The sequence below is a fragment of the Taudactylus pleione genome, unplaced genomic scaffold, assembly GCF_031769625.1.
Source record: "Taudactylus pleione unplaced genomic scaffold, aTauple2 ptg000391l, whole genome shotgun sequence".
NCBI classification, from domain to species: domain Eukaryota; kingdom Metazoa; phylum Chordata; class Amphibia; order Anura; family Myobatrachidae; genus Taudactylus; species Taudactylus pleione.
The window spans coordinates 2,092,264-2,118,204 of record NW_028284792.1 but is presented as its reverse complement, the minus strand read 5'-3'; the positions used below and the strand labels follow the sequence as shown (position 1 = coordinate 2,118,204).

The 25,941-nt window shown below is 43.6% G+C and overlaps 1 protein-coding gene across 1 annotated transcript in view; it reads right to left on the bottom strand.

The window, feature by feature from the left end:
- LOC148507539 (uncharacterized) overlaps positions 1-25,941 on the bottom strand; it is a 662,982-nt gene that overhangs the window by 509,132 nt on the left and 127,909 nt on the right. Inside the window, exons 34-37 of the mRNA XM_088445856.1 lie at positions 25,160-25,303; positions 8,804-8,949; positions 6,128-6,320; positions 161-336 (exon numbers count right to left, since the gene is read on the bottom strand). Of these exons, the coding sequence (XP_088301982.1) occupies positions 161-336; positions 6,128-6,320; positions 8,804-8,949; positions 25,160-25,303 (659 nt within the window). The remainder of the gene's footprint in view (positions 1-160; positions 337-6,127; positions 6,321-8,803; positions 8,950-25,159; positions 25,304-25,941) is intronic.

Genomic DNA, 25,941 nt, shown 5'->3' with positions numbered 1-25,941 from the left:
TTGTTTAATAAATGCCACTGTATAATTTTGGAATTGATGCAGAAGTGAAGACATTTATCTGCATTAATTATTACTAGTGACAAATGCATACTAACATACAGTAGTTAGGTATATAAGTAGTTATATTAGTACATTAGATAAGAGTTACACTATGTAATACCTGTAGAGTTTTATTACTGTTTTCCTCACTTCTTCTATATTCTCGGCAGAACTTAATCTGAGTGGATAGGTAAGCCACATCACTCAGTGTACTGAGGACCCAGTGACTGGACTCTTGGCTCACACCATGCCCAGAAGCTATAGATGAACTTTCTTCTATCGAGGATGCGCTCATATCTGAAAATTACAAAGTAACTGTGAATCAAGTACAACCACACATAACAGGGCAGACTGCTTGGAGGCACATCAGACAGATTTTAACAAGTAACATACTTTCTTTTTGTTTATATAAAGGTAACGGTTCTCAAGGGACATGTTATATCAGCAACAAATGCACTTTAACATAGATCAGAAACATAATTGAAAATCTATACTAGAGAATATAATGCCTGTAAATGCAGTATTGTTAGTATTATTATTCTTTATATAGCCCCAACACATTATGCAGCAATGCATAGTGAGTGATTATGCACTTTGCACTCTGTCACAGTAGAGCTTACAATCTAATTTTCCTAATGCAGGCCCAGAAATGCATATATAAACACAAGGCAATTTAGTCCAAAAAGTAACCCACCAATATAAAAAAGTCTACATTTATATATTACTAATGCCACACTACCATCTCACACACTCATTGACTCATGACACTAAAGGACTGATGTAGAGTTGAATGCATTTCTGACGTAATTGATCCTGCGCTGAGGGCACAGAACTAAGGGCCTGATTGAGAGGTGGACGCAGTGTTGATGCCGCATGCAGTTGGCCAATGTTTTTAGTCTGCATATGCGTCCGAGTCACAGTGTGTATGCATCCCGATGGTTAACCCTGAAATTTTGGACACAAGCTGGGGGTTTCAGTTGGCTTTCCTGGGAGATAACTGAGGTGTGGCTATCCAGATGTGGGAATGTCATGAGCATATCGCTGGCAACCATAAGGGGGTGGAGTTCCGCTAGGGTGTTGAAGGGGGGGAATGTTTGGGTCCAAGGGGAGAGATAAAGGACAAAGGGAGAGCTGAGGGGGAAGAGTGGAAGAACATATGAGGTGGAAGGGGAGAAGGGCGCAGAGCTTGGGCCAGAGGATGGACCAACCCACAGTTACTGAGGTCCTTGGTGCAAATAATATATCTGGAAATATACATAATTACATGTATGAACAACTGTGCATAACCCACAATTCCACTGACATTCCTTCACTGAACTCAACCAATGTGCAAAAGTCCAGTTACCACCCAGACATGCCACTCAGAGGAGTAGCGTGGAACTATGGCGCCTGGAGACAGTGCATGTCATACCGCCCCCCTCCCCTCCTCCCTGTACTCAACTGTGCCAGTGGGGTATGGCCAGCCTGTGGGGGAATACGGAAATGAAGAGAAAAAGAGCAAACAGTGGCAGTATCACACTTGGCATTGAGGTCCCATTAGGGGAATAGAATGCTTCAGTGAGGCACTGTCTGACATTAAGGGGTAGCGCCATTGGCACTGCTTTATTTATGTATAGCACCTAGCATCTGACTTTTATCTAATTTGAATCATTGTTATTAGCCAATAGAGAAGATTGTATTATATATTCTGATCATTTAACTTAAATTGACAGAATACATGTGCTAGAGTGAGATTCACTAGGGTGCACAGGTTATTACTGCAATTACTGCCCCAAACAGCTTTCACAAGAGCGGGAACACCTATGGGAAGCTCCTTTTTCAGCTATATGGGAAGCTCCCTTCTCAGCTATGTTCCTACTTAGCAAATATACATTGCACCTATATTGATGTGCATACTAGTAATCATATTCTGTCTACCACCATTATTATTATTTCATGTCTCCTAATATTTTTTAAAAGCCCTTTCAAATAGCACTGTGTGGTCATCCCTAGGAACACCTCATTACTTTAAATAGCGAACCAGTGACTTTTTTTTTAACTCATACCTGCCAATAAGAAAAGGAGAGGAGAGGGGTGGTGACAGAAGCCAATAAGAAAGCAGAGGAGAGAGGTGGTGACAGAAGCCAATAAGAAAGGAGAGGGGAGGGACAAAGAGTTGATCAGAGAGGGGTGGTGACAGAAGCCAATAAGAAAGGAGAGGGGAGGGACAAAGAGTTGATCAGAGAGGGGTGGTGACAGAAGCCAAAAAGAAAGGAGAGGGGAGGGACAATGAGTTGATCCGAGAGGGGTGGTGACAGAAGTCAAAAAGAAAGGAGCGGACAGGGGCAAAGAGCCGATCCAATGGTAGATAGGGGAGGCAGTGGCACGGGCGTATTGGGCCACCAGAACAGCGGGTAAGTTCCCGCTGGGCCGGTCCCTTTCCCCTCTCTGCTGGGCCGGCCCATCCTGCCTACCAGGCCGGCCCATCAGCCCAGGCTCATTTATATATCTGCCTGAGTGGTTACCGCAGTTCCGGGATTTGCGTTCCACACTGTGAAACGCAAACCGGAAGTTCTCATAGGCTCCCGGCTAGCAGGCACATATGGGTGGCGTTAGCTGGGAGCAGCAGCATAGGGTTAGCACTGCTGCTCCTTTTCCTTCATAGTGGCAGCATCCTGCACACAGCGTCCTGCACCAGGGACCCCCGTTCAGCGTGCTGACAAGCCGGCGTCAGCAGCTTACGGAAGCAGTGCCTCTCCCCTCTGGTGCACGGCAGCGGCAGTGGACACTATAAGGCAGCAGAGTTGAGCCAGCTGTACCCAGCATTTAGCTGCTTTATACTCACCGCCTCAGGATACCTGCTAGTCAGACCAGGCATATACTGTAGCTGCTGGTCCCTGTTACTAGCGCTGCTTTTGTGAGACTTCTGGGGGTTAATAACTTGCAGTTGTGCAGTCAATCTAAGCTGCAGGAAGCACCAATTCCCTATGGTAAACTGTCCACTATAAACAAGGCAAGAGTATACAGTGTGCTTCTCTTGTTAGAGTAGACAAATGTCTATTTCTACTGATACTGTCCTTGGTCCTCTTTTGAGTAAAGCTAGTGTGCAGGTGGAGGCGAAGTGTTATACACTAAACACCCTCCGCCCCATGACATACTCCCCACCTTACCTCCCAGCCCCTAGACACAGTGTCCCCCGAAACCCAGAGACATACATTCAAACCCCCCACCCCCTGACTCTTATGTCCCCAGGGACATACACTTCCCATTGTGTCCCAGTGCTAATGTGTGTTTTCTTCTTCCAATGTGTTTTAGTTTTTTCCTGTGGTGGCCATTGTTATATTTTTTCCTGTCCAGGACCATTGTGTTGTATTTTCTTTCTATTGAGGCTTATGTATTTTATTTTTTCCTGTTGAGGCCAATGTGTTTTATTGTTTTTCTTGTGCCATGTTTCTCGTCTGTGCTTGCGTCTGAGTTGCTTCACGCATGTGTTCCTAATGGTGTCCATACAGAGTTGCAGTACAAATTCAGATGTGCACAGCAAGAAGTAGATTAGAAATGTTTTACGTTCTCACAGGGGGGTGACTAATCAGACTCTGATGTAATGTAGTATGGGTGTGTTGCTGAAAGTGGTTGCATATAGAGACACTGAATCGCTCATATTGGAGGCCATACCTCAGATGGATGATCTGCACCTAGCATAGGGCTGGTGAAAGTTTCAATGATGTGACTGATGGAGAAGACGCACAGAGCACTATCTGTAGACACTGAAAGTAGGGGATGTACACCAGGCAAGGGATTGTAGCGGCATTAGTTTAAAGTTGCAGATGCAACTGTTGCAAATAACACAAGGAAGGTCGCAACTATGTCATACTCAGAAACAGAGACTGAGTTCAGTCCCGCCCCCTTGACAGACCCCGCCCCCATTTGGGCTGCTTCCAGAAATTTCCTGGGATGGTTTTCCATCCCAATCCACCCTTGGGCAGTGGCGTATCTACCTCATTAGACACCCGGTGCGGGGAGTAGTGATGGATGGCTGGGTTGCACCAGGGATAGGGGGCGTGGCCTCCAGAGAAAGGGACGTGACCTTGCGATCCAATTCCCGATTTTGTCAGCCTGTCTGAAGATCCGGCTCCCTCACCGTGTCAGGAGCCGAGTGCTGCATGTAATGCTACAGTGCAGCACCCGGCTCCTGTCACTGAGGGGGAGTCTGCACCTTGGTGTCACCCCTCAGTGGGTGAAATCCGGGTGCGGCCCGCAGGGTGTGACCCCACTGAGGGGAGGGAATTAAGGAGGTGAGAAGTGAATATAATCAATCTGACAGGAAAGGGGAGGTAATAGAAGATGATCAAAGAGGAGGGAGGGCCGGCAATCTGGGCAGCTTGAGGGAACATGACATGTAGAAACGAATCTCAGATCTGTAACTTATTTAGGATATAAAGCCAACAAACTGAGATAAAATTAACAGGCAGCCACCATACTGTGCAGCTCCCGATGAATTCTGGAAACCTGAATGGCGCCCTCTGTCCATTTTGGTGTTTGGAGCTCATGCTCCACTGGAACCACCCTCGCACTCCCCTGATGCCACTTACACCACAAGTGCAAATATGAATGAGCTGCATAGAACAAGCATTACCCATATTTGTATATGTTTGGCTCTGGAGAATGCGAGGTGAAAAACCCACAAGATATATCCACAAAGCCAACTTCCATTCAACTCAATTTAATTATTGGGAGAATTTTTTCTCATGAGCCATTTTCTGAATCTTTTCCCAATTATTCATTACTATTATTGTGTATCCGTCATTCACTAGTCTGCTAGCTATTGTCCTGGGGTTTTTTCCTCTCCAATTGCCTTTCCATCTTCCTCTCTCATCTACCCTTATTCATGTCCTTTCCCCTATTATGCAGGGGTTGTTGTTTTATCTCACTCTCTCATGGTGCCCATCCTCTCTGCTCTGCCACCTTGTCCCTTTTTCTCTCTTTCTCCTGGAACACGTCATCTCTAAACTGACACACTCAACTCTCTCTCTCTCTCTTTCTCTCTCTCTCTCTCTCCCTCTCTCTCTCTCTCTCTCTCTCTCTCTCTCCCCCCTCTCCCTCTCTTGAGTTTGGCATCTTGTCCTCTGTCTCTGCACTGGGACCCTGTTAATTAAGCTGCCAACTCCACCCATGGCATTAGCAGTCAGTGCAAATAGGGGCACATCTCACAAATGCATTTGTGGTGTGTCTAACGGGTATTCCAGTGCATCTAGTTCTAATCTGTAAGTGACATGTGGTTGGTTCTAGTTCTGTGGGTACTTTTATCTGTGTGATGGTCCCGGTCCCTGGTTTGTTTTATATGCGGTGAGTCGAGGTCCCTTTGAATAGGTGGACGCCACCCACCACCCTCTGTGCATTCAGGACACAGACATCTAGCAATCACAATCCTGGGATTGGCTTCTTAGTGGTGAACAATAGTGCTAGCTACTGTTTTGGTGGCGGAGAGTATGCATTTTTATAAAATATTTATATTACATTTTTTTAAATTTATCAGAAGTTGTCATTATTACCGTCATGAAGTTGATGATGACTACTGTATCTTTGCTTTGGCCACATAATGACAGACCATAATGATGGCGCTGCATACTTACATTTCATCATAAAATACCAGATAATCACAATACACACTATAAGACACAACTCTGAGGCATGTACCTGTTTGTGTAAGTTCAGGCTATAAAGTTGGAAAGAGGGAAATGTTTAACTCTCTAAATAATGAACATGCATTTTTCCTGAATATTTTTCATAAAGCCTTAGTAGGAAACACATAAGCAATGATTTGGTTCGGCATTTGGCTAATTAAAGTTTCACCAAACTAGAATCCTGATCCTTCAATACTGACTGATTGTGTGTAGTTCGAGACTCAGTAGGAAAGCTATCTATAGTGATCCTCCTGTACCATCACTTGTACTAAGCCACACAGCTGCAACAATCATGATTTTCTGATGTGTTACTACAAAGCACAATAGACACTGCTCTGATTTAAATATGGAATTAATATATAAATAGTAAAACCTCATCATCGTTTATTTGTAGGACTATTAGTGCCAGAACATATCATGCTTACCTCTGCTGTTTGCTACAGTCTCCTCTTTAGCGACAGGTGTGTCTATCACCACCCGCCGTGCCCCGGCACTGTGTATCACTCTCCTCCTGTTGGTGCACTCCATTGCTGCTGACAATTGATGTTGAAGAGATGTGTTTATGCTGTTTACCAGCTGCGGCAGCCATATCTCTACAGGACCGCTACATTCAAGAGGCTGCAACAGGAATGAAGTTACCAGCTAGGCACTTGTCAGGAGGTATTCTAAGCATCTGAGCAAGTTAATCATAATGACATCTCATCCGATTATCAGACCATTATATTATGTAAATTATGTAATTAATAACATATCAACAACATACAGGTATATAGAAAAGGGTGCAAGTCTAAAGCTTTCTCTAGATAAATGAAAAGGTGCAGACTAGATGGGCCAAGTGGTTCTTATCTGCCGTCAAATTCTATGTTTCTATGTTAGATTAAAATCAGAACAGAAATGTTACAAACACAGACATTTGAGCTTGTTGCATTTAACTTGGTTTTTAAAAATGATTTGAATTCTTACAAACTGCTAAGATTATATTTTGCTAACTAAATATGCCTAATAAGGTTATGATTGAAATCTACAGTATAGGATTTGGGAAATAGATTAGATGTATTTAATAATAAAATTGAAAATGAGTTGTTCCACTTAACTTATCGTCTATATAAATGCCCAGTGTGCAAGCTCAACCAATGGAAGATAAGGTATACATACTATTCACTTAAATATATATTTTATAATACGCAGCACAAAAATAAAGTGACAGAATAATTAGTTAAAATTCATGTGTGTGTAATAAGCACCTATTATAGTACAGGTACTATACACTTGAGTCCTTTCTTCACTGTACAGTAAAGTGAAAAAAAATATTTTAATTCTATAATATATGATCTCTTTATGAGGAACTAAAATAAAATGATAGATGTGTAAGCAGAATATTATTTTCCCTGAAGGTACCTTTGCAATTTCAGTTCAAATTACCTACCAGGTGGCAGGTGACACATCATTATACTTGCAGGGTGGAAGGAAGCAGATATTTTGTAGCACTCACAAAGCTTATTCTGTAACATTTCACTACTTTAAGTAAGACGTGGCTTATTATTTTTATACTTTTTATTATACAATAGATTTAGTCTATAATAGTTTAAAAACATGGAAAAATAATATACATTTTAGTAAGGTTTAACACAAGGTATAGTATAGTATAGTATAGTATAGTATAGTATAGTATAGTATAGTATAGTATAGTATAGTATAGCATAGTATGTAAAATCTTGTAATTCCCATAATAACATTAAAAGTGGAAGTTGAGGAATGTAAAAAAAAAAATTACGCCTAAATCCAATAATTGTTCTTTTTTTATATAAAATAGCAACATATTATTCAACACTAAGGAGATCATTATGAAAACAAATTGGTAAATAATAATAAAAAGCAAAGTAATATTGTTTGAGTGATATGAACCACTCAATTTCAGAGATTTCAAAATGAAGTACTGTGTCATTGTTTAGGAAGCAGATATGGATAAATCCTATTAAGTTACCAAATGCAAAGGTCCACTGAGTTCAATGTTTAATATATTCTATTTGCATGAAATGAAAATATATAATTGTATATATAAACTCTATGAATAATACAAATAAAAGGTAATAAGAATGGAAAAATATATATATTTAAAGTAATAAATATTATGTACATTTGTACAGTCTAATTGTATGTAATCAATTGCCTAAAAATATATACTTTCAGTAATTAGTAAAAGATGTACAGCTGTATAAAACGACTGCATTTATTGACAATAAATATGAAAGCAGTCCAACTAATAGTAATGAAAGAGTCAGTTAAGTTATATTTTCTAGGAATACAAACTGACAGCTCCAAAAAGTCCCCAAACTAAGTTGACTAGGAGTCATATAAAGAATCACTAAAGTGGCAAATACGTATGCGATGATAGGTATGTAAATTCTGGACTTGTAATTAGGACTTTTCCTTGGGTCACGCAGTGCTTGCCCTTAAATGTTACACTATGGAAGCCCCCACTTCCCATGAAGTTATAACCACCCTCCTATGTCACCCATTGTGTTTCAGGAAACTTTCTAAAGATGCTTTCTTTTTATTTTTAAGCAATTGACCAAATATACAACTATCAGACTTTGTAAATGGTTATGATATTTATTAAATATAAACATATTTATAGTATTAATGAAGCTTATATGAATACTTATTTTTGTAATGATTAATTGCAAAGATTTTGATTGATTTTACCTATCTATTTACTGATTTATTTTTAAGGAAGATTATTCTTCTAATTAAGTGAAAAAATGAATGCATGATTGCATTATTTGATGACTGGTGGCTTATATTTTTTAGATTTGTAGTTTGTATTACTATTTTTAATATTAGGTTATTATATTTAAATTTTAGACATTTTCTTTTAGATAAAAATAAATTGCTATCCATTGTTTTAAGCACATCTCCATACTTCTATTGTTTTAATCTTTACATTTCATGTTAATTAGAAAAAAGTCTAGAAATCACTGTTGAAATAGAATGCCATGGAAACAAGTATATAACTTCTTCCTATTAGCCTTGGTGATAAAACATTATTCTCCGATAAAACTTTTTAATACATGCCGAAAGTAAAAGATGTATGAACTCACCATGGTAAGATGCAGTTCCTCTCCAAAAAAGGTTCTCACTCCCATAATTTGGTGGCAGCCTTGCTCAGAACTGGTTTGATAAATAATACTGTGTACATGCTGAAATATCTTCATTATATACCCATTCAAAATATCTAGATCATAACCTGTTACAACAAGCAGAGAAAAATATATTATATATTAATTCATGCTTTAAAAGAAATACCTGTACTTCATATTGCCCCAAAAATTACTTTATTGGGAATAAATTATTGCAAGTGATGTTGGCCTATGGATTATGGTCCAAAAGTAGGCCACAATAAAATTGACTTTATGAAATTATGACCCACAGGTGGCTCCCAAAGCAACTAGGTCCGACCCTTTGCTTCTGTCTCCCAAGCCGGAGATCATGCAGTAGGCGCTGCTCACAGTATACAACTTTCTACACAGAGGGAGAGAGGAAGTGGTTTGCTAATACAGTGTATTAGCCCAACACCTCCTTCTCCCTCTGTGTTGAAAATTGTATATTTTAAGTGAACCCTAATGACAATTGCGGGAAGGGAGCAGCGAGAGAGAGGAGGAGTAAGCCGCCACCTGCCCGCAGCCACGCACTCGCCGAGTGCAAGTGGACAGTTGGGGTGGCCGATGACGCAATTCGCGCTGATGCAAACAGCCAGCTAATCCCAAGAATATGGCGTGTTGTAACATATACTGTACACTGACGGCAATCTGTCCCGAAAATATTATCTTCAAACCAACAAAAGACAGTGTCATCATATGGTTAATCATTTAATTTATACATAATATATAAGTATTAGAACCTGTGTTGGTTCCCATTGAGGTTTGAAAAGGAGATTGTAGTGATGCAGTTCTAGTCTGGGCCTACCACCCTGTGTCTGCTTAACATAACACTGGCATAGTGGCATTAGATGTACAGTGCATCCGGAAAGTATTCACAGCGCTTCACTTTTTCCACATATTGTTATGTTACAGCCTTATTCTAAAATGGAATAAATTAATTTTTGTCCTCAAAATTCTACACACAATACCCCATAATGACAACGTGTAAAAAGTTTTTTTTTAGATTTTTGCAAATTTGATAAAAAAACAAACAAACTAAGAAATCACATGTACATAAGTATTCACAGCCTTTGCCATGAAGCTCAAAATTTAGCTCAGGTGCACCCTGTTTCCACTGATCATCCTTGAGATGTTCCTACAGCTTAATTGGAGTCCACCTGTGGTAAATTCAGTTGATTGGACATGATTTTGAAAGGCATACACCAGTCTATATTAAGGTCCCACACTTGACAGTGCATGTCAGAGCACAAACCAAGCATGAAGTCCAAGAAATTGTCTGTAGACCTCCGAGACAGGATTGTCTCAAGGCACAAATCTGGGGAAGGGTACAGAAAAATATCTGCTGTTTTGAAGGTCCCAATGAGCACAGTGGCCTCCATCATCCGTAAATGGAAGAAGTTCGGAACCACCAGGACTCTTCCTACAGTTGGCCGGCCGTCTAAACTGAGCGATCGGGGAAAAAGGGCCCTAGTCAGGGAGGTGACCAAGAACACGATGGTCACTCTATCAGAGCTACAGCATTCCTCTGTGGAGAGAGGAGAACCTTCCAGAACGACAACCATCTCTGCAGCAATCCATCAATCAGGCCTTTATGGTAGAGTGGCCAGATGGAAGCCACTCCTTAGTAAAAAGCACATAGCAGCCCACCTGGAGATTGCCAAAATACACCTGAAGGACTCTCAGACCATGAGAACAAAATCCTCTGGTCTGATGAGACAAATATTGAACTCTTTGGCATGAATGCCAGGTGTTATGTTTGGAGGAAACCAGGCACAGCTCATCACCAGGCCAATACCATCCCTACAGTGAAGCATGGTAATGGCAGCATCATTCTGTGGGGATGTTTTTCATTTTTTTTTTTTGGCAATCTGTTTTTTATTAAAGATTCCAAAAGGAAAAAGCACAAATATACAAGCGTAAAAAACACCAACATATCCACATCAAAATATATATAAATTGGAATCCAGTTTTACAAATTTATATAAAAAACACAAATTATAAAGAATTATACAGGGGGAACAAAGTAAAGGAAGATAAAGAACAAAATGGTTGTCAGACGGGGGCTGGAGAGAAGGGAGAGGATCTTCTTGTATTAAAAGATTAACTATGGCTAAATGAAAGTGATCTAGACCGTTTTACGTGGTTGGGTAGGTTGAAGACATATAGTTTTTAAATTCCGCAGAGGTTTTATACTCTAACCATGGAAACCAAGTGTTAGTAAAAGAAGAAGGCCTGTTGGTAGAGGAGATTAAGAGGTCTTCCATGGAGAGATAGTAATCAATTCTCTGGAACCAATCTTTACATGTGGGGGGATTACAGGAATTCCAAAAGATTGGAATGACTGCCCTTGCTACATTACTGAGATGGTGCAGCAAAGATTTTTTGTAGCTTCCCAATGGGGTATGAGAATAACCAGAATGCCGGGTCAGTATGGACAGGGGAGTCTACTATTTGTCGCGACGTGGAGATAACTTCTGACCAAAATTTAGATAACTGGGGGCAATCCCACCAAATATGTCGTAGGGACCCATGTGTCTTAAGACATCTCCAGCAAGAGCCGTATTTTGTTGAAAACATGGCATGGAGTAGAGTAGGGTAACTGTACCATCTCATTAAAATCTTATATTGAGCTTCCTTTACCGTTGTGCAAACTGAGGTACAGTGAGTTTTAAGGAATATAGTTTGCCATTCTTGTTCTGTGAGAGAAATACCCAAATCTAGTTCTCATTTTTTAGTTTTCTTCTAGAAGCTGTTAATCTATCTGTAGTGGTCAGAAATTGACGAACCTGTAAATATCTCCAGAAGTCAGAATATGGGATTGCCCATTTTTCCTTGAGTTCAGGAAGGGATTTAACATCTGACTTGTTCACCTTCTGGCCAGCTCTAAAAAGGCCTTCTCATACCCAGTTAGGGAAATGTGAAAGATTAATACCAGGATGGATATCTGGGTTAGCTAAAAACGAAGTAAGGGGGCGTCAAAGCATGAGGAAATGTGGGATATTTGTCTTAAGGACTTCCAAATAGAGCGAGAGGGAGAAATTGTCGGATGAGGAGTTTCTAGTTTAGAAATAGAAGGAAGCCAAGGTACGATTTCGGGGGAAGTTTCATGAAGTGCAACCCATGGCTTGACCTCTTTGTATCTAGTCCACTCAAAGACTCTATTAAGATGTATAGCATGATAGTATGATTTGATATCAGGAAGTTGGAGACCACCCGAATGTTTAGGCTGCACTAAAATATCACGTCTAATCCGAGGCTGTTTCCTGGACCAGATAAATTGCTGGATTAAGGAATTCAGTGAACTAAACCAAGAGTCTGGAATCTGAATGGGCAGGGACTGAAAGAGGTAAAGCAATTTGGGAAGCGTATTCATTTTCACTACATTAATTCTCCCCAACCACGAAAGATGTTTTAAATGCCAATGAGAATAATCTGTTCGAATAGATGAGAGGAGGGGATAAAAATTGGTGGCAAAAAGTTGTGACATGTTTTTAGTGATTTTAACCCCTAAATTAGTGATATGGGAGGGGTGTCAAGAGAAAGGGAACGCAGACTGTAGTCCTGAAATTACGGAAGTTTGAGCAGATAAGTTCAAGGCCTAAGATTTTGAATAATTAATCTTGAAATTGGACAGTTGTCCAAAATATTTAAATTTGTGCATTAAATGAGGCAGATATGTCACTGGGTGGGAAACAATAGCTAGTAGGTCGTCTGCAAAAAAAGTCAGTTTGTGTTGTTTGTCACCTACCAGGATCCCAGAAATATGAGGATTAGCTCGAATAGATCTTGCTAATGCTTCCATGCAAAGGATGAAAATCAATGGCGACAAAGGATCTAGATAGTTCGCAATAGACCCTCACCCTCGCCGAAGGACATGAGTAGAGGTTCAAAATCCTATGAAGAGCAAGAGGACCCAGTCCCATATGAACAAGCACAGACCTCATAAAGGACCAATTGATTCTATTGAATGCTTTTTCTGCATCAGTTGACAGGGGGATAATTGGGGCCTTTGCCTGAGAAGTAGCAAAATGTACCAGGTTGAGGACTTTTGTGGTGTTATCACATGCTTCACGACCCTTGACAAATCCAACTTGATCATCGTGGATCAATTGAGGGAGAAGCGGATTTAGCCTATTGGCTATTAATTTGGCATATAATTTAAGGTCCACGTTTAATAATGAGATGGGTCTGTAGCTTGGGCTTACCTGGTTTGGGAATTACTGAAATATGTGCTTCCAAAAAATGTTTAGAGAATTGGGATTCTGCGGATACATTGTTAAAGACGTTTAACATCATAGGGGTCAATTTGTCTTGAAAAATCTTGTAGTAGGCTATTGTTAGGCCAACAGGTCTTCTCTATCTTACACTTTCTTACACTTCACCTTCTCTCATTAGAGTGATGCCCTGGGTGGCTCAGCTGGGCCTGTTTGGGAGTGTCCTGTGCTCTGGATTTCAACCCTAGTAGGTTAGGGACCTACCCTCAGAAGTTACCTGGGCACGGTGGGTAGTCCCATAACCATGGTGATGATTATGCTAAAACCTCTATGTATTGCAAAATTCTATTGCATAACGAATGTATTATATATAATTAGTAATGTTGGAGTTGTGCACTTGTACTTTCTCTTCTTGTGTTTGCAACAATAGTCTCCACAGGTAGCACCTCCCATTATATATATATTCAGGGTGTGCAGTCTAAAGCCCCCTTTTCTAGATACTCTTAGTGTGCTCCATGCACACCTGAAGGTTTGAGACACCTTCAGCCTAGATTAGCACCCCTCCCCCATTGGTTTTAAGCAGGGATTTTGGCATTTTGACTGAACCTTAGTACAAGGCACAATCCTAGGTAAGTCCTAAAAATGTTTATACTGCAGTGCAGCTATGGGTTGATTTTTGGGGCATGGGTCCCCTGGATTGCTTTGGTTAGGCTGCTTCAGAGCATCACATTATAAACACATTTTCCTTTTAGCACCTTTATTGTTTGTCTAATATATATGTATTATTTTTAAACCTCTATTTTTCACCTTCTTATATATGAAGCATTACCAATATGGTAATTTCATGGCATCCAGAACCAAGGTATACGCTGATTGTACGTTTAATACCTGGATGTGACCAGCTGGTGTAACTTGCGGCTGCTCACCCTGCCGCCGGTGGCGCCGAGTCCCAGCGCAAAGGGACCTCCGCTCCTGTGACATGGCCCCTCCTCTGAAGAAACCACCAGTCGTGTGGCCGGAGAAATGAGTCAGGTGGTTGGCTGTCACTGACACGCAGGTGGAACGCGGAAACAGGAAGTCCATACATCAGCATCCGGACTACAGCAGCACGATGTAGCGGTGGAGTACATCCACATCACCCGTATTCTAGGCCTGTGGAGGGGCCATGTCACAGGAGCGGAGGTCCCTTTGCGCTGGGACTCGGCGCCACCGGCGGCAGGGTGACCAGCCGCAAGTTACACCAGCTGGACACATCCAGGTATTAAATGTACAATCAGCGTACAATGTACAATCAGCGTATACCTTGGTTCTGGATGCCATGAAATTACCATATTGGCACGTTTATTAATACAAATAAAGCACTGACTGCTTGGAGATACCCTCCCTTACTAAAGGTAGAGGACTCTATGTAATGCATGCATGAACTTTGTCCTCATTCAATTGCTGGTTTTCTAAATCCTTTGGCTTATTAACAATCTGCTGAATCGTACGTCCTGATACTAACCTGCCTAACTAACAAACTTCATTGCTGATATAACCTCAAATTTGGCATGGATTGACTATCTAAACTGAATAGGTCAGGTCATCAGGAGTATTTCAACTCAATGACTATGAACCAAATGTTATTTTAGAAAAGTAGATGCTACAACTATTGTTATTATTCAGAGAAATTCAGAGATATTGTCGTTTACTTGTATTTTATTATTGTGTATTTTTTGAATGAAGTAAATATTTTAAATCAGCAGCTGGTCACAGGCGCCTTTGTTTGATTTAGTAGTAGGTAGAGACATTAGGGAAAGCAAAGGAAATATATAAATCGCAGACCTTGCGAGGGAAGGGAGGGGAAAAAGGGGAGGACGAGGAGACGGGGGTAAAGAGACGGTAGAGTACAAACATTAACAAAATATGCAAGAGGAACAACAACAATGAAAAACCCGCGACTGAGACCTCGGAACACAAATTATGATCCGAGGACTCAGTATTATTGTACATCGCGCGGGTGAGGGGGCACAGGGGGCCGACATCAACTTGAACCTTAATCAAAGAGCAAAATATAAAATCTTGATATTGACATCAAAACAAATTAGAACTAGCATACTTTACGTTATGGGAATATACATCATTAATTATATGAAATATATAATTGCTCAATATTGAAAACAACATCCTAGAAAAAGATAAATTGGAACGTCATCTCAGAAAAGGAAAAACTATAACAGACCATCAGGTATTGTCCTTTTCTGAACGCACTGGAGAGGTTCTGGGTCGACGACGAGAATTGCGGACTGGTTGCCAAGAGATTGAGCATGGTAAAGTAGAGGGCAATTCCAATTGAACGAAAGGCTCCTTCTAGTCCGGGGTCTCAATTACCGGAAGGCCCAAGAAGGAGCAAAAGGAGGGAAGGTCAGGTGGCGTGTAGAGGGAGCGCGTCTTGCCCGAAATGGTCACCTGTAGATGGAATGGGAACCCCACCTGTATTTTATTTGGCGTTTGAGCAATTCGCCAGTCAAAGGACGGAACGCTCTGCATTGTTGTAATGTGTTCCAGGACAAATCTTGGTAGATATGAAGGACATCTTCGTTGAAGTCGATACCATCCAGTTGCCTAGCCTTCTGCATGATTTCCTCCTTTTGAGAAAAATAGTGGAGCCGACAGATGACATCTCTAGGTCGGTCGGAGGGGTAGCCTCAAGGGCGCAGGGCTCTATGAGCTCTATCAAATAGAATTCTCTCATTTGGATTGTTGCCGAGGATCTCATTGAAAATCTTCGTTAGAGCATCAGTTAAGTTAGAAGGAAGTACATCGGGCAAACCTCTGATGCGTATGTTATTTCTGCGGCCGCGATTGTCCAGAACCTCCACCCTGGCCTTAAGAGACAGCAGTTCTGTAGATTGAAGAGACACTATTTTAACTAGTTTAGACAGGGTAGCATCAGTGTTATCCCGACTGCCTTCTAAGGAAGTGAGATGGTCAGAGATTCTGGAAAGGTCCTGCTTAACGGATGCCAGTTCCTGTCAAATAGTGTTTTGTATGTCATGTTTAGTCGACAGGGTCTTAACATAGGACAAGAGTTCTTGCAGCTCGTTGCCCGACGTAGCATGGGGAAGAGAGGTCGGATCCTCCATGGATGAAGGGCTGTGAGGGTTCGAGTTAACTGGAGAGGAGACAGAAGAATCAGGCGGGGATTCCTGTTTAGAGGGTGTCGGTAAGAGAAAGGGTCGTAGACTTGGTTGGGACATTTCCATTCTGGGATGAAGAGTGTCCTTTTTAGTTGCAGATTTCCCGGTCTTGCCCATGGCATAGAAGGTTCAGCTAATGTAGGCAAATGATGGGCAGGGTTTGAGTGTGTTAGCGTAAAGATGTCATATAGATGTCCTTGCTGCGAAATCCAAGGGCCACTACTCTCTGCTCATTCTCCTTGACCTCTCTGCTGCATTTGACACTGTGGACCCTCTCCTCCTGCAAATCCTTTACTCTCTCGGTTTACGTGGCACTGCCCTCTCCTGGCTTTCCTCATACCTCTCTGATCGTTCCTTCTCTGTATCCTCTCATGACTCCTCCTCCCCCCCAGTTCCACTAACAGTAGGAGTTCTCCAAGGTTCTGTTCTTGGACCTCTCCTTTTCTCCCTATATACGTCCTCTTTAGGTGAACTCATTAACTCCTTTGACCTCCAATATCATCTCTATGCTGATGACACTCAAATTTACCTTTCCACCCCTAAGCTCTCCCCCTCACTTCTTACCCGTATCTCCAACTGTTTCTCTGCTGTCTCTTCATGGATGTCCCAGCGCTTTCTTAAACTTAACATGTCTAAGACTGAGCTTATCATCTTCCCACCCACTCCACTACATCACTTCACACAATTTCATTATCCATTGATGGCACAACTATCTCCTGTAGCCCCAGAGTGCGCTGTCTTGGAGTTATCCTAGACTCCTCCCTCTCCTTTAAACCACACATTCAGCCCCCTTCTCGCAGTCCTGCCATTTCCACCTAAAAAATATCTCCAGGATTAGATCTTTCCTCACCCAGGATGCCACTAAAACCCTCATCCGCTCACTGGTCATCTCCAGATTGGACTACTGTAACCTTCTCCTAGCTGGCCTCCCAGTCTCTCACCTCTCTCTGCTACAATCGGTTCTCAATGCTGCTGCTCGGCTCATCTTCCTCTCCGGACATTCAACATCTGCTTCCCCTCTCCTTCAAGCCCTACACTGGCTCCCCTTCCCCTTCAGATGCCAATTCAAGGTTCTTACACTCGCCTACAAAGCCCTCACCAAATCCTCTCCCGCATACATTTCTGACCTTCTCTCCCTTCACACTCCCGCGCATACACTTCGCTCAACAAATGCATGCCGCCTCTCTTGCCAACTGATTACTCCCTCCTACTCCCGCATCCAAGATTTTGCCCGTGCTGCTCCCTACCTTTGGGATGCTCTCCCTCTCCCCATCAGACTCTCCACCTCTCTACAAATCTTAAAACGGGCTCTCAAGACCCACTACTTCATCAAGGCCTTCCAGCACTCATCCTAACCCACCTCATGCTCTTTCCTCCCTATATTCCCCTTCTGTGTCACGCCTGTCTGTCTGCCCCTCCCCTTTAGAATGTAAGCTCTCACGAGCAGGGACCTCTTCCCTCATGTGCTTCTCTTTACATTTTCTTCAACTCCTTACTCCCCATTAGGGCACCTAACACATGACTACCAACTCCCGGCTCACTTATTGTGAGTGCTTTAATCGCTATGGCAGCAATGTATATAAATCGTGTCCTTGTCCTGCACTGTAATGTACTGTAAGTTACTTGTTACTTGTTCACCTATTAGTTCTATGTACTATGTAAGGCGCTGCGGAACACTTGTGGCGCCATATACATAAAGGATAATAATAATAATAATAATAGAGGTGAGGCAATTGAGCACTGGCCCCCAGAGGCCAAGAACTAGGCAACCATCATGGTCGACCCACTCTCATAATAGCATATATGAGGTGTTAGTGGCAATTGTATTTGTCTAGTTCATAGATAGGACTCAGATGATATTGCAGCGAGAGTAGAGACAAAAATGTGGAATGAGAACCAATTGGTTTTCAAGGACCCACAGTAGTCAGCTACATGGGATATTGCGGTGGGGGCAATATGGACAACAGCCTGGGCCCCTAAATTCCTTCAGAGTTGCATGGGAATTATGACAGTCAGAGGGTAATATATGTATATCCCTTACCCAGGCTTGTGGAAAGCTGTAGTACCAGGCAGATGATGTCTTCAGGAGAGTTTAGTCCTTTCAGAAGGGAGAGTCTCCTGTAGCAGAGGTGGGAAGGAAGGAGATCCAGGTATCCACAACCTGCAGCCTCTATATAGTGTCCAGCAGGGAGACAGAGCTAGGCAGAGGGAGTCAGAACCAAAATGGCCACTGTCTGTAGTTCGCGGCTCTGTGTAGCCGCTACAGGGGCCCAGGGCAGCAGGGAATAGTAGCCTCCTGCAGAATTCTCTGTTTCCCCAGGCACCAGGAAGGTTAAATAGTAATGGGGTTCAGGATCCACCAAATCACACCTCTCATCCACACCAGTCTCCAGCAGGAGGGATCACACAACCAAACCACACTGACAGGTAAAGGAAGGGTCCCTGCTCACCACATCGCATCACCCACAGCAGCTTCTCCAGGCACCAGCCACAGGATCCGCAGTCCCAAACAAGGAGGATCCTCTGTATTAGGGAGGCAGGTGTGCAGGTCAAGGAGTCATAGCCGTCACACACAGGAGATCAGCAGGCCCAGCAGAGGTCAAGATGGCGGCTCCCCGCGTCCTGCGGTCTCACGAGCACCCATCGTCAGGGGTGCACAGAAGGCAGCAGGTGAGTCCACCGGATCGGCGGCAGCGGCAAAACATCCGGCGGCGGCCGCGGCGATGATGAGGTGGCCGCGTCGCAGGTCCTCCAAACCTGAGGCTGCGGCTCCCAGGTGGGAAATAGGCTGCGGACAAGCTGGGGGTAGAAAGTCTCCCCGGAGGTCAGGTGGTGTAGCAGAAGTCCAGGGGCCACCAGGTATGTAAGGTTGCCTTCGGTGGGGTGTCCATTAGACCTCATATGTAAAGAGCAGAAGCTCCTCTTCAGCACGTCTGCTCTGGCTGCAAGCTAGGCCACGACCCTGTGGGGATGTTTTTCAGTGGCAGGAACTGGGAGGCTAGTCAGGATAAAGGGAAAGATGAATGCAGCAATGTACAGAGACATCCTGGATGAAAACCTGCTCCAGAGTCCTCTTGACCTCAGACTGAGGCGACGGTTCATCTTTCAGCAGGACAACGACCCTAAGCACACAGCTGAGATATCAAAGGAGTGGCTTCAGGACAACTCTGTGAAAGTCCTTGAGTGGCCCAGCCAGAGCCCAGACTTGAATCTGATTGAACATCTCTGGAGAGATCTGAAACCGGCTATGCACCGACGCTTCCCATCCAATCTGATGGAGCTTGAGAGGTGCTGCAAAGAGGAATGGACGAAATGGCCCAAAGATAGGTGTGCCAAGCTTGTGGCATCGTATTCAAAAAGACTTGAGGCTGTAATTGCTGCCAAAGGTGCATCAACAAAGTATTGAGCAAAGCTGTGGCTGTAACATAACTAAATGTAGAAAAAGTGAAGCACTGTGAATACTTTCCGGATGCACCGTATAATTGGCCCCTAAGACCTTATATGGTGTGAGCAGTCACATTCCATAAAGAATAAGCACAGTAAAAGATGTAGAGACGTTAAGCATTATGATTTACTGACAGTGATGTCTAATATTCTCTAGACGAAGGGGCTTTGGAAGATAGTGTAACTCTGACATTCTAGGACACGTCTATACTATATATATACAGTATGTGTCCTGGTTTTATGTTGGTGCTTACTGCGCATGTGTTAAAGATAACAATGGTTCATGCAATGTTGTTCCAGCCAGTGCTTCGTATCCAGTATGTAACTAATATGGGGTTAACATCCGGAAACTAACACCCAGATACTAGTAAATATGCAGGGTCCCTACACGATAGCGCTCAGTCCTTGTCAGGAGATGGGAACTGCAGTACATGGTGCCTGCTTGTAAACTGAAAGATCTGGACGTTGAGAAACAAGGTCTCTCCACGTGAACTACATCTTATGGGGAAGATGAATAAGCAGTGTTGTCTGAATACATAGACATATGTTTGTTTCTTTGTTACTTATAATAAAGTGATGGTGAACAGCCGCGAGTGTGATCACACTGCCCATAGTTGCTATTGAAATATTGTGCTGATAACCATCAAGTAGTGAAATCGGCTTGGAACCTTTTAAGAAGTATGCCACTGAAATTGCTTAGGGGATTTACCACCCACAAATGGGATTGAGCTTCTATATGTGAGTGCACCACATTATCTATATACTTGTCATATTTAGTACGTGAACAATATTTGCTCTCCCATTACTAAATTTATGGCTGAACAATCATAAACACAGTGATACTACCTTCCCTGAGAAAAGTGCATATCATATTGTGGTCTGCTACAAAATAATTCCTGGAGAACTGTCCTGCCTGACTGAATGATTTTTACCTGCTGAGACGCTGCCATGTTGCATGACTAAAGTACAAGCATACTGACTTTACAACTGCATTGTTACAATTTTGCAAGATAAAAGGCACAATTTTCTAATTTGGTCCGGTACAAAAAAACACCTGTGGAACTATACTGCTGAATTCTGATGGATTCATTTGTATCTACCGAATCAATATCGGGCTGTGTACACAGAGGACAGGTTTACTGCTTTTTGTTGCAGGGTGGTTTAGACACTGGTGAAGGACAAACTGTCTCTGGTAGACGCCTGCAATATAGAGTGTCCCTGGGACATTATAAATAAGCCACAAAGGATTAAGTATTTACTTTGCTTAGCCTGTGTCACTATTTACACTAAACCAATTAAGTCATCGATTGGATCTCTAATTATTTCAAGTATCTGGTTCATCTAGGTTGATCTACGGCATGCTTTTTAAATACTGTATATTAAATAGGTATATGGTAATATTTTATGTGTGTCAATTAAAACTGCTAATTATTAGCTAAATATTCGGACAGCGCTTCTGTATTCTATTTTTTTTTATAATAAAGTGTGTTGATTTGTACTATTCACTTTGATCAGAATGAAAACCAAAAAAACTTGATTACCGTATATACTCGAGTATAAGCCGAGTTTTTCAGCACATTTTTTGTGCTGAAAAAGCACCCCCTCGGCTTATACTCGAGTCATGCCCGCATGGTACGCTGCTGAGTAGCGTACCATGAGGGCCGTGGTGCAGACTGTATCACTGTGACACAGCCTGCACCGCGTGTGTAGCACTGACCGGACGGAGTTCGGTCAGCACTACACACTGCTAAACACATAGCCGCCGGAGCCGGCAGCTATGTGTTTGGTGTAATCAGCAGCCGCTGAGAGTCTGTCAGACTCTCAGCGGCTACTGCTGCTCCCACTGCGGGAGCCATCTTCCGGGTCCCGCAGTGGGTAATGGGAGAGACGTCGTCATGACGACGTCTCTCCCATTATGCAAAGCGGCGGAGGAGCCTGTAGCAGTGTCGGGACCAGGAGCGGGGTTACAGGTAAGTGTTTTTTTTTTTTTTACATTTCTTTCTACTGGGGGGGCTACTACCGGGGGGTACTACCAGGGGGGGATATCGCTACTGGGGGCACTACCAGAGGGGGCGATTAATAATGGGGGAACTACCAGGGGGAGGATGTTGCTACTGGGGGCACTACCAGGGAGGGGGGGAATACTGGGGGCACTAACAGGGGGGATGTTGCTACTGGGGGCACTACCAGGGGGGGTTAATACTGGGGGCACTACCAGGGGGGGATATTGCTACTGGGGGCACTACCAGGGGGGGATTAATATTGGGGGCACTACCAGGGGGGATGTTGCTACTGGGGGCACTACCAGGGGGGGGATTAATACTGGGGGCACTACCAGGGGGGGATATTGCTACTGGGGGCACTACTAGGGGGGTATTACTACTGGGGGCACTACCAGGGGGGGATATTACTACTGGGGGCACTACGAGGGGGGGATATTACTACTGGGGGCACTACCAGGGGGGGATTACTACTGGGGGCACTACCAGGGGGGGATTACTACTGGGGACAGTACCAGAGGGGGGATTCCTACCAGTAGCTGCTGCATTTCCCACCCTAGGCTTATACTCGAGTCAATACGTTTTCCCAGTTTTTTGTGGTAAAATTAGGTACCTCGGCTTATATTCGGGTCGACTTATACTCGAGTATATACGGTATTTAGTACATAAACGAACTTAATATATGACTAAGCTACAAACCATAGTTAATATACAAGCAACGGAATACAATATTATGCTGCTGAGATAGAGACATGTTTGTCCAACTGCTGTAAAGAAACCATAATCATTATTATCTAGGTGTCCTATTTAACTGAGCAGTGACCGTCTGTAGACATTGCGCTACTACAAGCGAGTTGCTAAATCACAACTTGTATCATGATGTTTTATTTTGCTGGCTGGCAGATGTAGTTCATTAATGATTGCGGAGCCACAGGCTGCCTAAGCTTGCCATATGGCAATAAACAATTCCTAATTATCAATGTAAACATCCAGTCAGCTATATAGTTATAAAGAGAATAGCACCGCTCAGAGCCCCAATCCAATAACAGGATCCTGGAAAATATCCAGTCATTACTAATAACTGGTAAAAAGCTGGAACAGAATAAATGACAGAATCCCATTGTTGATAATAATATTAGATTGAAAGATGGAGTATTGTGAGTGACAGATCACCACTGTGAACAAGCTAAAGCATTCTGTTGCCCCGCTGATACCATCAGCTGTTATTTGTGAATATTCAGAGTTTGATGATGGAATCCAACAGAAAAAGCTAGCGGGAATCTGCAGCAAATGCTGAGGAGGGGAACATCCTGAATTACAAATTAACATATGTAACTCCGGAGTGACCTAAAATGCCTATGATGCTTTATTTATGGCCATGCTTGAGAACAAGAGTGAATTAAATGCTGGGAGAGCTCACAGAAGGAATAAAATATGTGCAGTTTGATGAATATCATGCTGTTCAGAACAATAAACCAGGGATATTGGATCACAGACAGATTGGTTTTATTGTCAGTTAAAATTTAAAAGCATCTAGTGAGTTGGTAGTGAAGGCTGTGCACACATGAAAGTTGACTTTTCATTCTGCATATAATAGGCAGCATATAGTGTAGACAGGGCTGCCATCAGAAATGTTAAGGCTCAGTACTGACAAAATAGGCAGGGCCCCCGGGGTATAGGGCAGACTTGGGTGGAGTTGTGGATAATGTGGGTGGAGTTACTTCGGGGGTGATGCATCAATTGGTGTGTAAATCAGGGATGGCTAGACATGGTGGAGGGGGGCACAGGGTAGGAAACACTGGATATTAATGGGGAGCACAGGGCAGGGAAGGCTAAAAAAGTGGGGGCACTTGGCTGGGAAGAGTGGAGTGGGGTGGCAAAGGGCAGGGAAGGCTGGTTTGGTCTGGGGGAGGCAAAAGGCAGAGAAGGCCGGCTGGACTAGGGGAGAGGCAGGGCAGGGAAGGCTGGTAGGCTTGCTAGACATAGGAGTGCCCCAGGGAAGACATGCTGGACTAGAATAGGGAAGACAGGCTGGTTGGCTGGACTAGAAGGGGGAGGGAGTGCAGGGAAGGCTGGCTGAACTGGGGGAGGGGGTAGGCAGGGAAGGATGGCTTGCTGGACTGGGGGGTGGGCAGGGAAGGAATGCTGGCTGGACTGGGGGGGCAGGGAAGGATGGCTTGCTGGACTGGAGGGGTAGGCAGGGAAGGAATGCTGGCTGCACTGGGGGGGCAGGGAAGGAAGGCTGGCTGGACTGGGGGGGCAGGGAAGGAAAGCTGGCTGCACTGGGGGGGTGGGCAGGGAAGGAAGGCTGGCTGCACTGTGGGGAGGTGAGCAGGGAAAGTAGGCTGGCTGGACTGGGGGGGGCAGGGAAGGAAGGAAGGTTGGGAAGGAGAGTGCTTAGGGAAGGCTGGCTGTTCTCGAATGGGGGCACAAGACAGGGTCAACACGAATATAAAAGTACCTGAGAAAGGGGCCAGGGTGGCAGCAGCGAGTAATGCACCAGGCGGCAGGGGGAGGAAAAGAGCATCTGCGTTGTGGCATTAGAACTATGGTGCCGGGCCACGAGACAATCATAGCTTGCATAACGGCAGCCAATCAGGAGCAGCCGCTTCTGCTTGGCTCGCGGCCAGCTGAATACTATTGAGCTGGCCGCGAGCCAATCACCGCTCGTGGTTCAGCAGCCAATCAGGAGCGACTTCTCCTGATTGGCTGCCGTTCCACAAGCTGTAATTGGCTCGCGGCCGGCCCCATAGTACTTGAAATGCTGCAGCACCGATACTCTAACTCCCCACTGCTACCCGGGCCCCCTCTCTCTCCAGGCCCGGGACAGGAGGCCCGGCAGTCCCCCCCTGATGGCGGCCCTGAGTGTAGATATACCAATGTACTGAAGAATCATTGAATCACTATTATTGTTTTATATAGAGTTGATCAGTGGCAGATTTTATCTAGGGGCTGCAGGGCTTTGTAGGATTAGCACTGTTTGCTAATCACACACAGGACAGGCAGCCCAGGAGGAGGTGCTTTCTAACCCTGGGATTGCCAGTCCCAGCTGCGATTATCAGAGAGAGCGCTTCAAATAAGAAGTCACTCATCTGCTTTGCTGTAGCCAAAGCAGTCCCTAGAAGACGGTGTTTGCGCACATGCACAGGTCCCTAGTCTATTAGTGTGAACTCAGTAATAACTGGATGATCTGCAGTTGTTCATGCCCATTCCATACTTACTGTACATTCTTATATCTATTTAATCCATTGAAGAATACAATAATAAAAATTAAAATATATGTAAATGAAAAAAAGGCTACAATTACATCTTGTCAAAAATCTTATTACTGATGAACCCTTTCTTCACAAGTAGCAGAATCATTATGGTCCTGAGTCTGGTACCCCCTTTAATGCTGGAGTAAGTTACTATTAACAGTATATTTACAGCCAGAAGTGACAAAGTGGCATAATTACTTACCATAGCACACAATATTGAGTGTATCTTCTAAGGACAAGAAGAACAGCCTTGGAAAGGATTGTCTTTTCTGCTCCAAATGAAGTAGGATGGCACGCTGGCAGCGCTCAAGTTTGTAGTTCAACATGTCTAGCAGGGACTGCAGTCCTGTAGAAAAAAAATACTCAGTAAATACCAGTAGACACTCATTTTCCATTATATACATGCATTTTGCCCCTCCCCCTACCTGAGAATATAATCTTTATGCATCTATGAGCTGTATTCAATTTGAAGCAGCGTTTTCACCTCTGCCGGTGAATCCCGTTTTCGCCTACATCGCCAGTTTGGAGGCGAAAACTTTTCGCGCGTGTGCCCGCTAGATCCCCGTATTCAATGCGAAAGTAGGCGAAATCGGGAACAGGCGAAACTTGTGATCGGCGAAAAAAAATGGGATTTTTCGGGAAATAATTATAGGACCCTCCTAAAGAAGCCCAGACCAGGGGGATCACTATGGGTACCCCCGTTTTTGCCTGCAAAAGAAAGTCGAGTTTTTAAATAGCCGCGACAGGTGTTTTTTTTCCCGACGAAGAAGTGATGCAGTTAGGTTTTTTTTTTTTGTGAAGTGGTTCCATCAAATTTGGGGTACATGAAAATGGGTACTAGCATATTTTTAAGTCCCTAAATGCATTTTTTTGAAAAATCTGCAAAAATGCACCTGCTGCCGCTATTTGAAACCCCCACTTCCTTCAGGACATAAAAATGGGGGGTAACCATAGTGATCCCCTATGTCTACACATCTTTAGGGG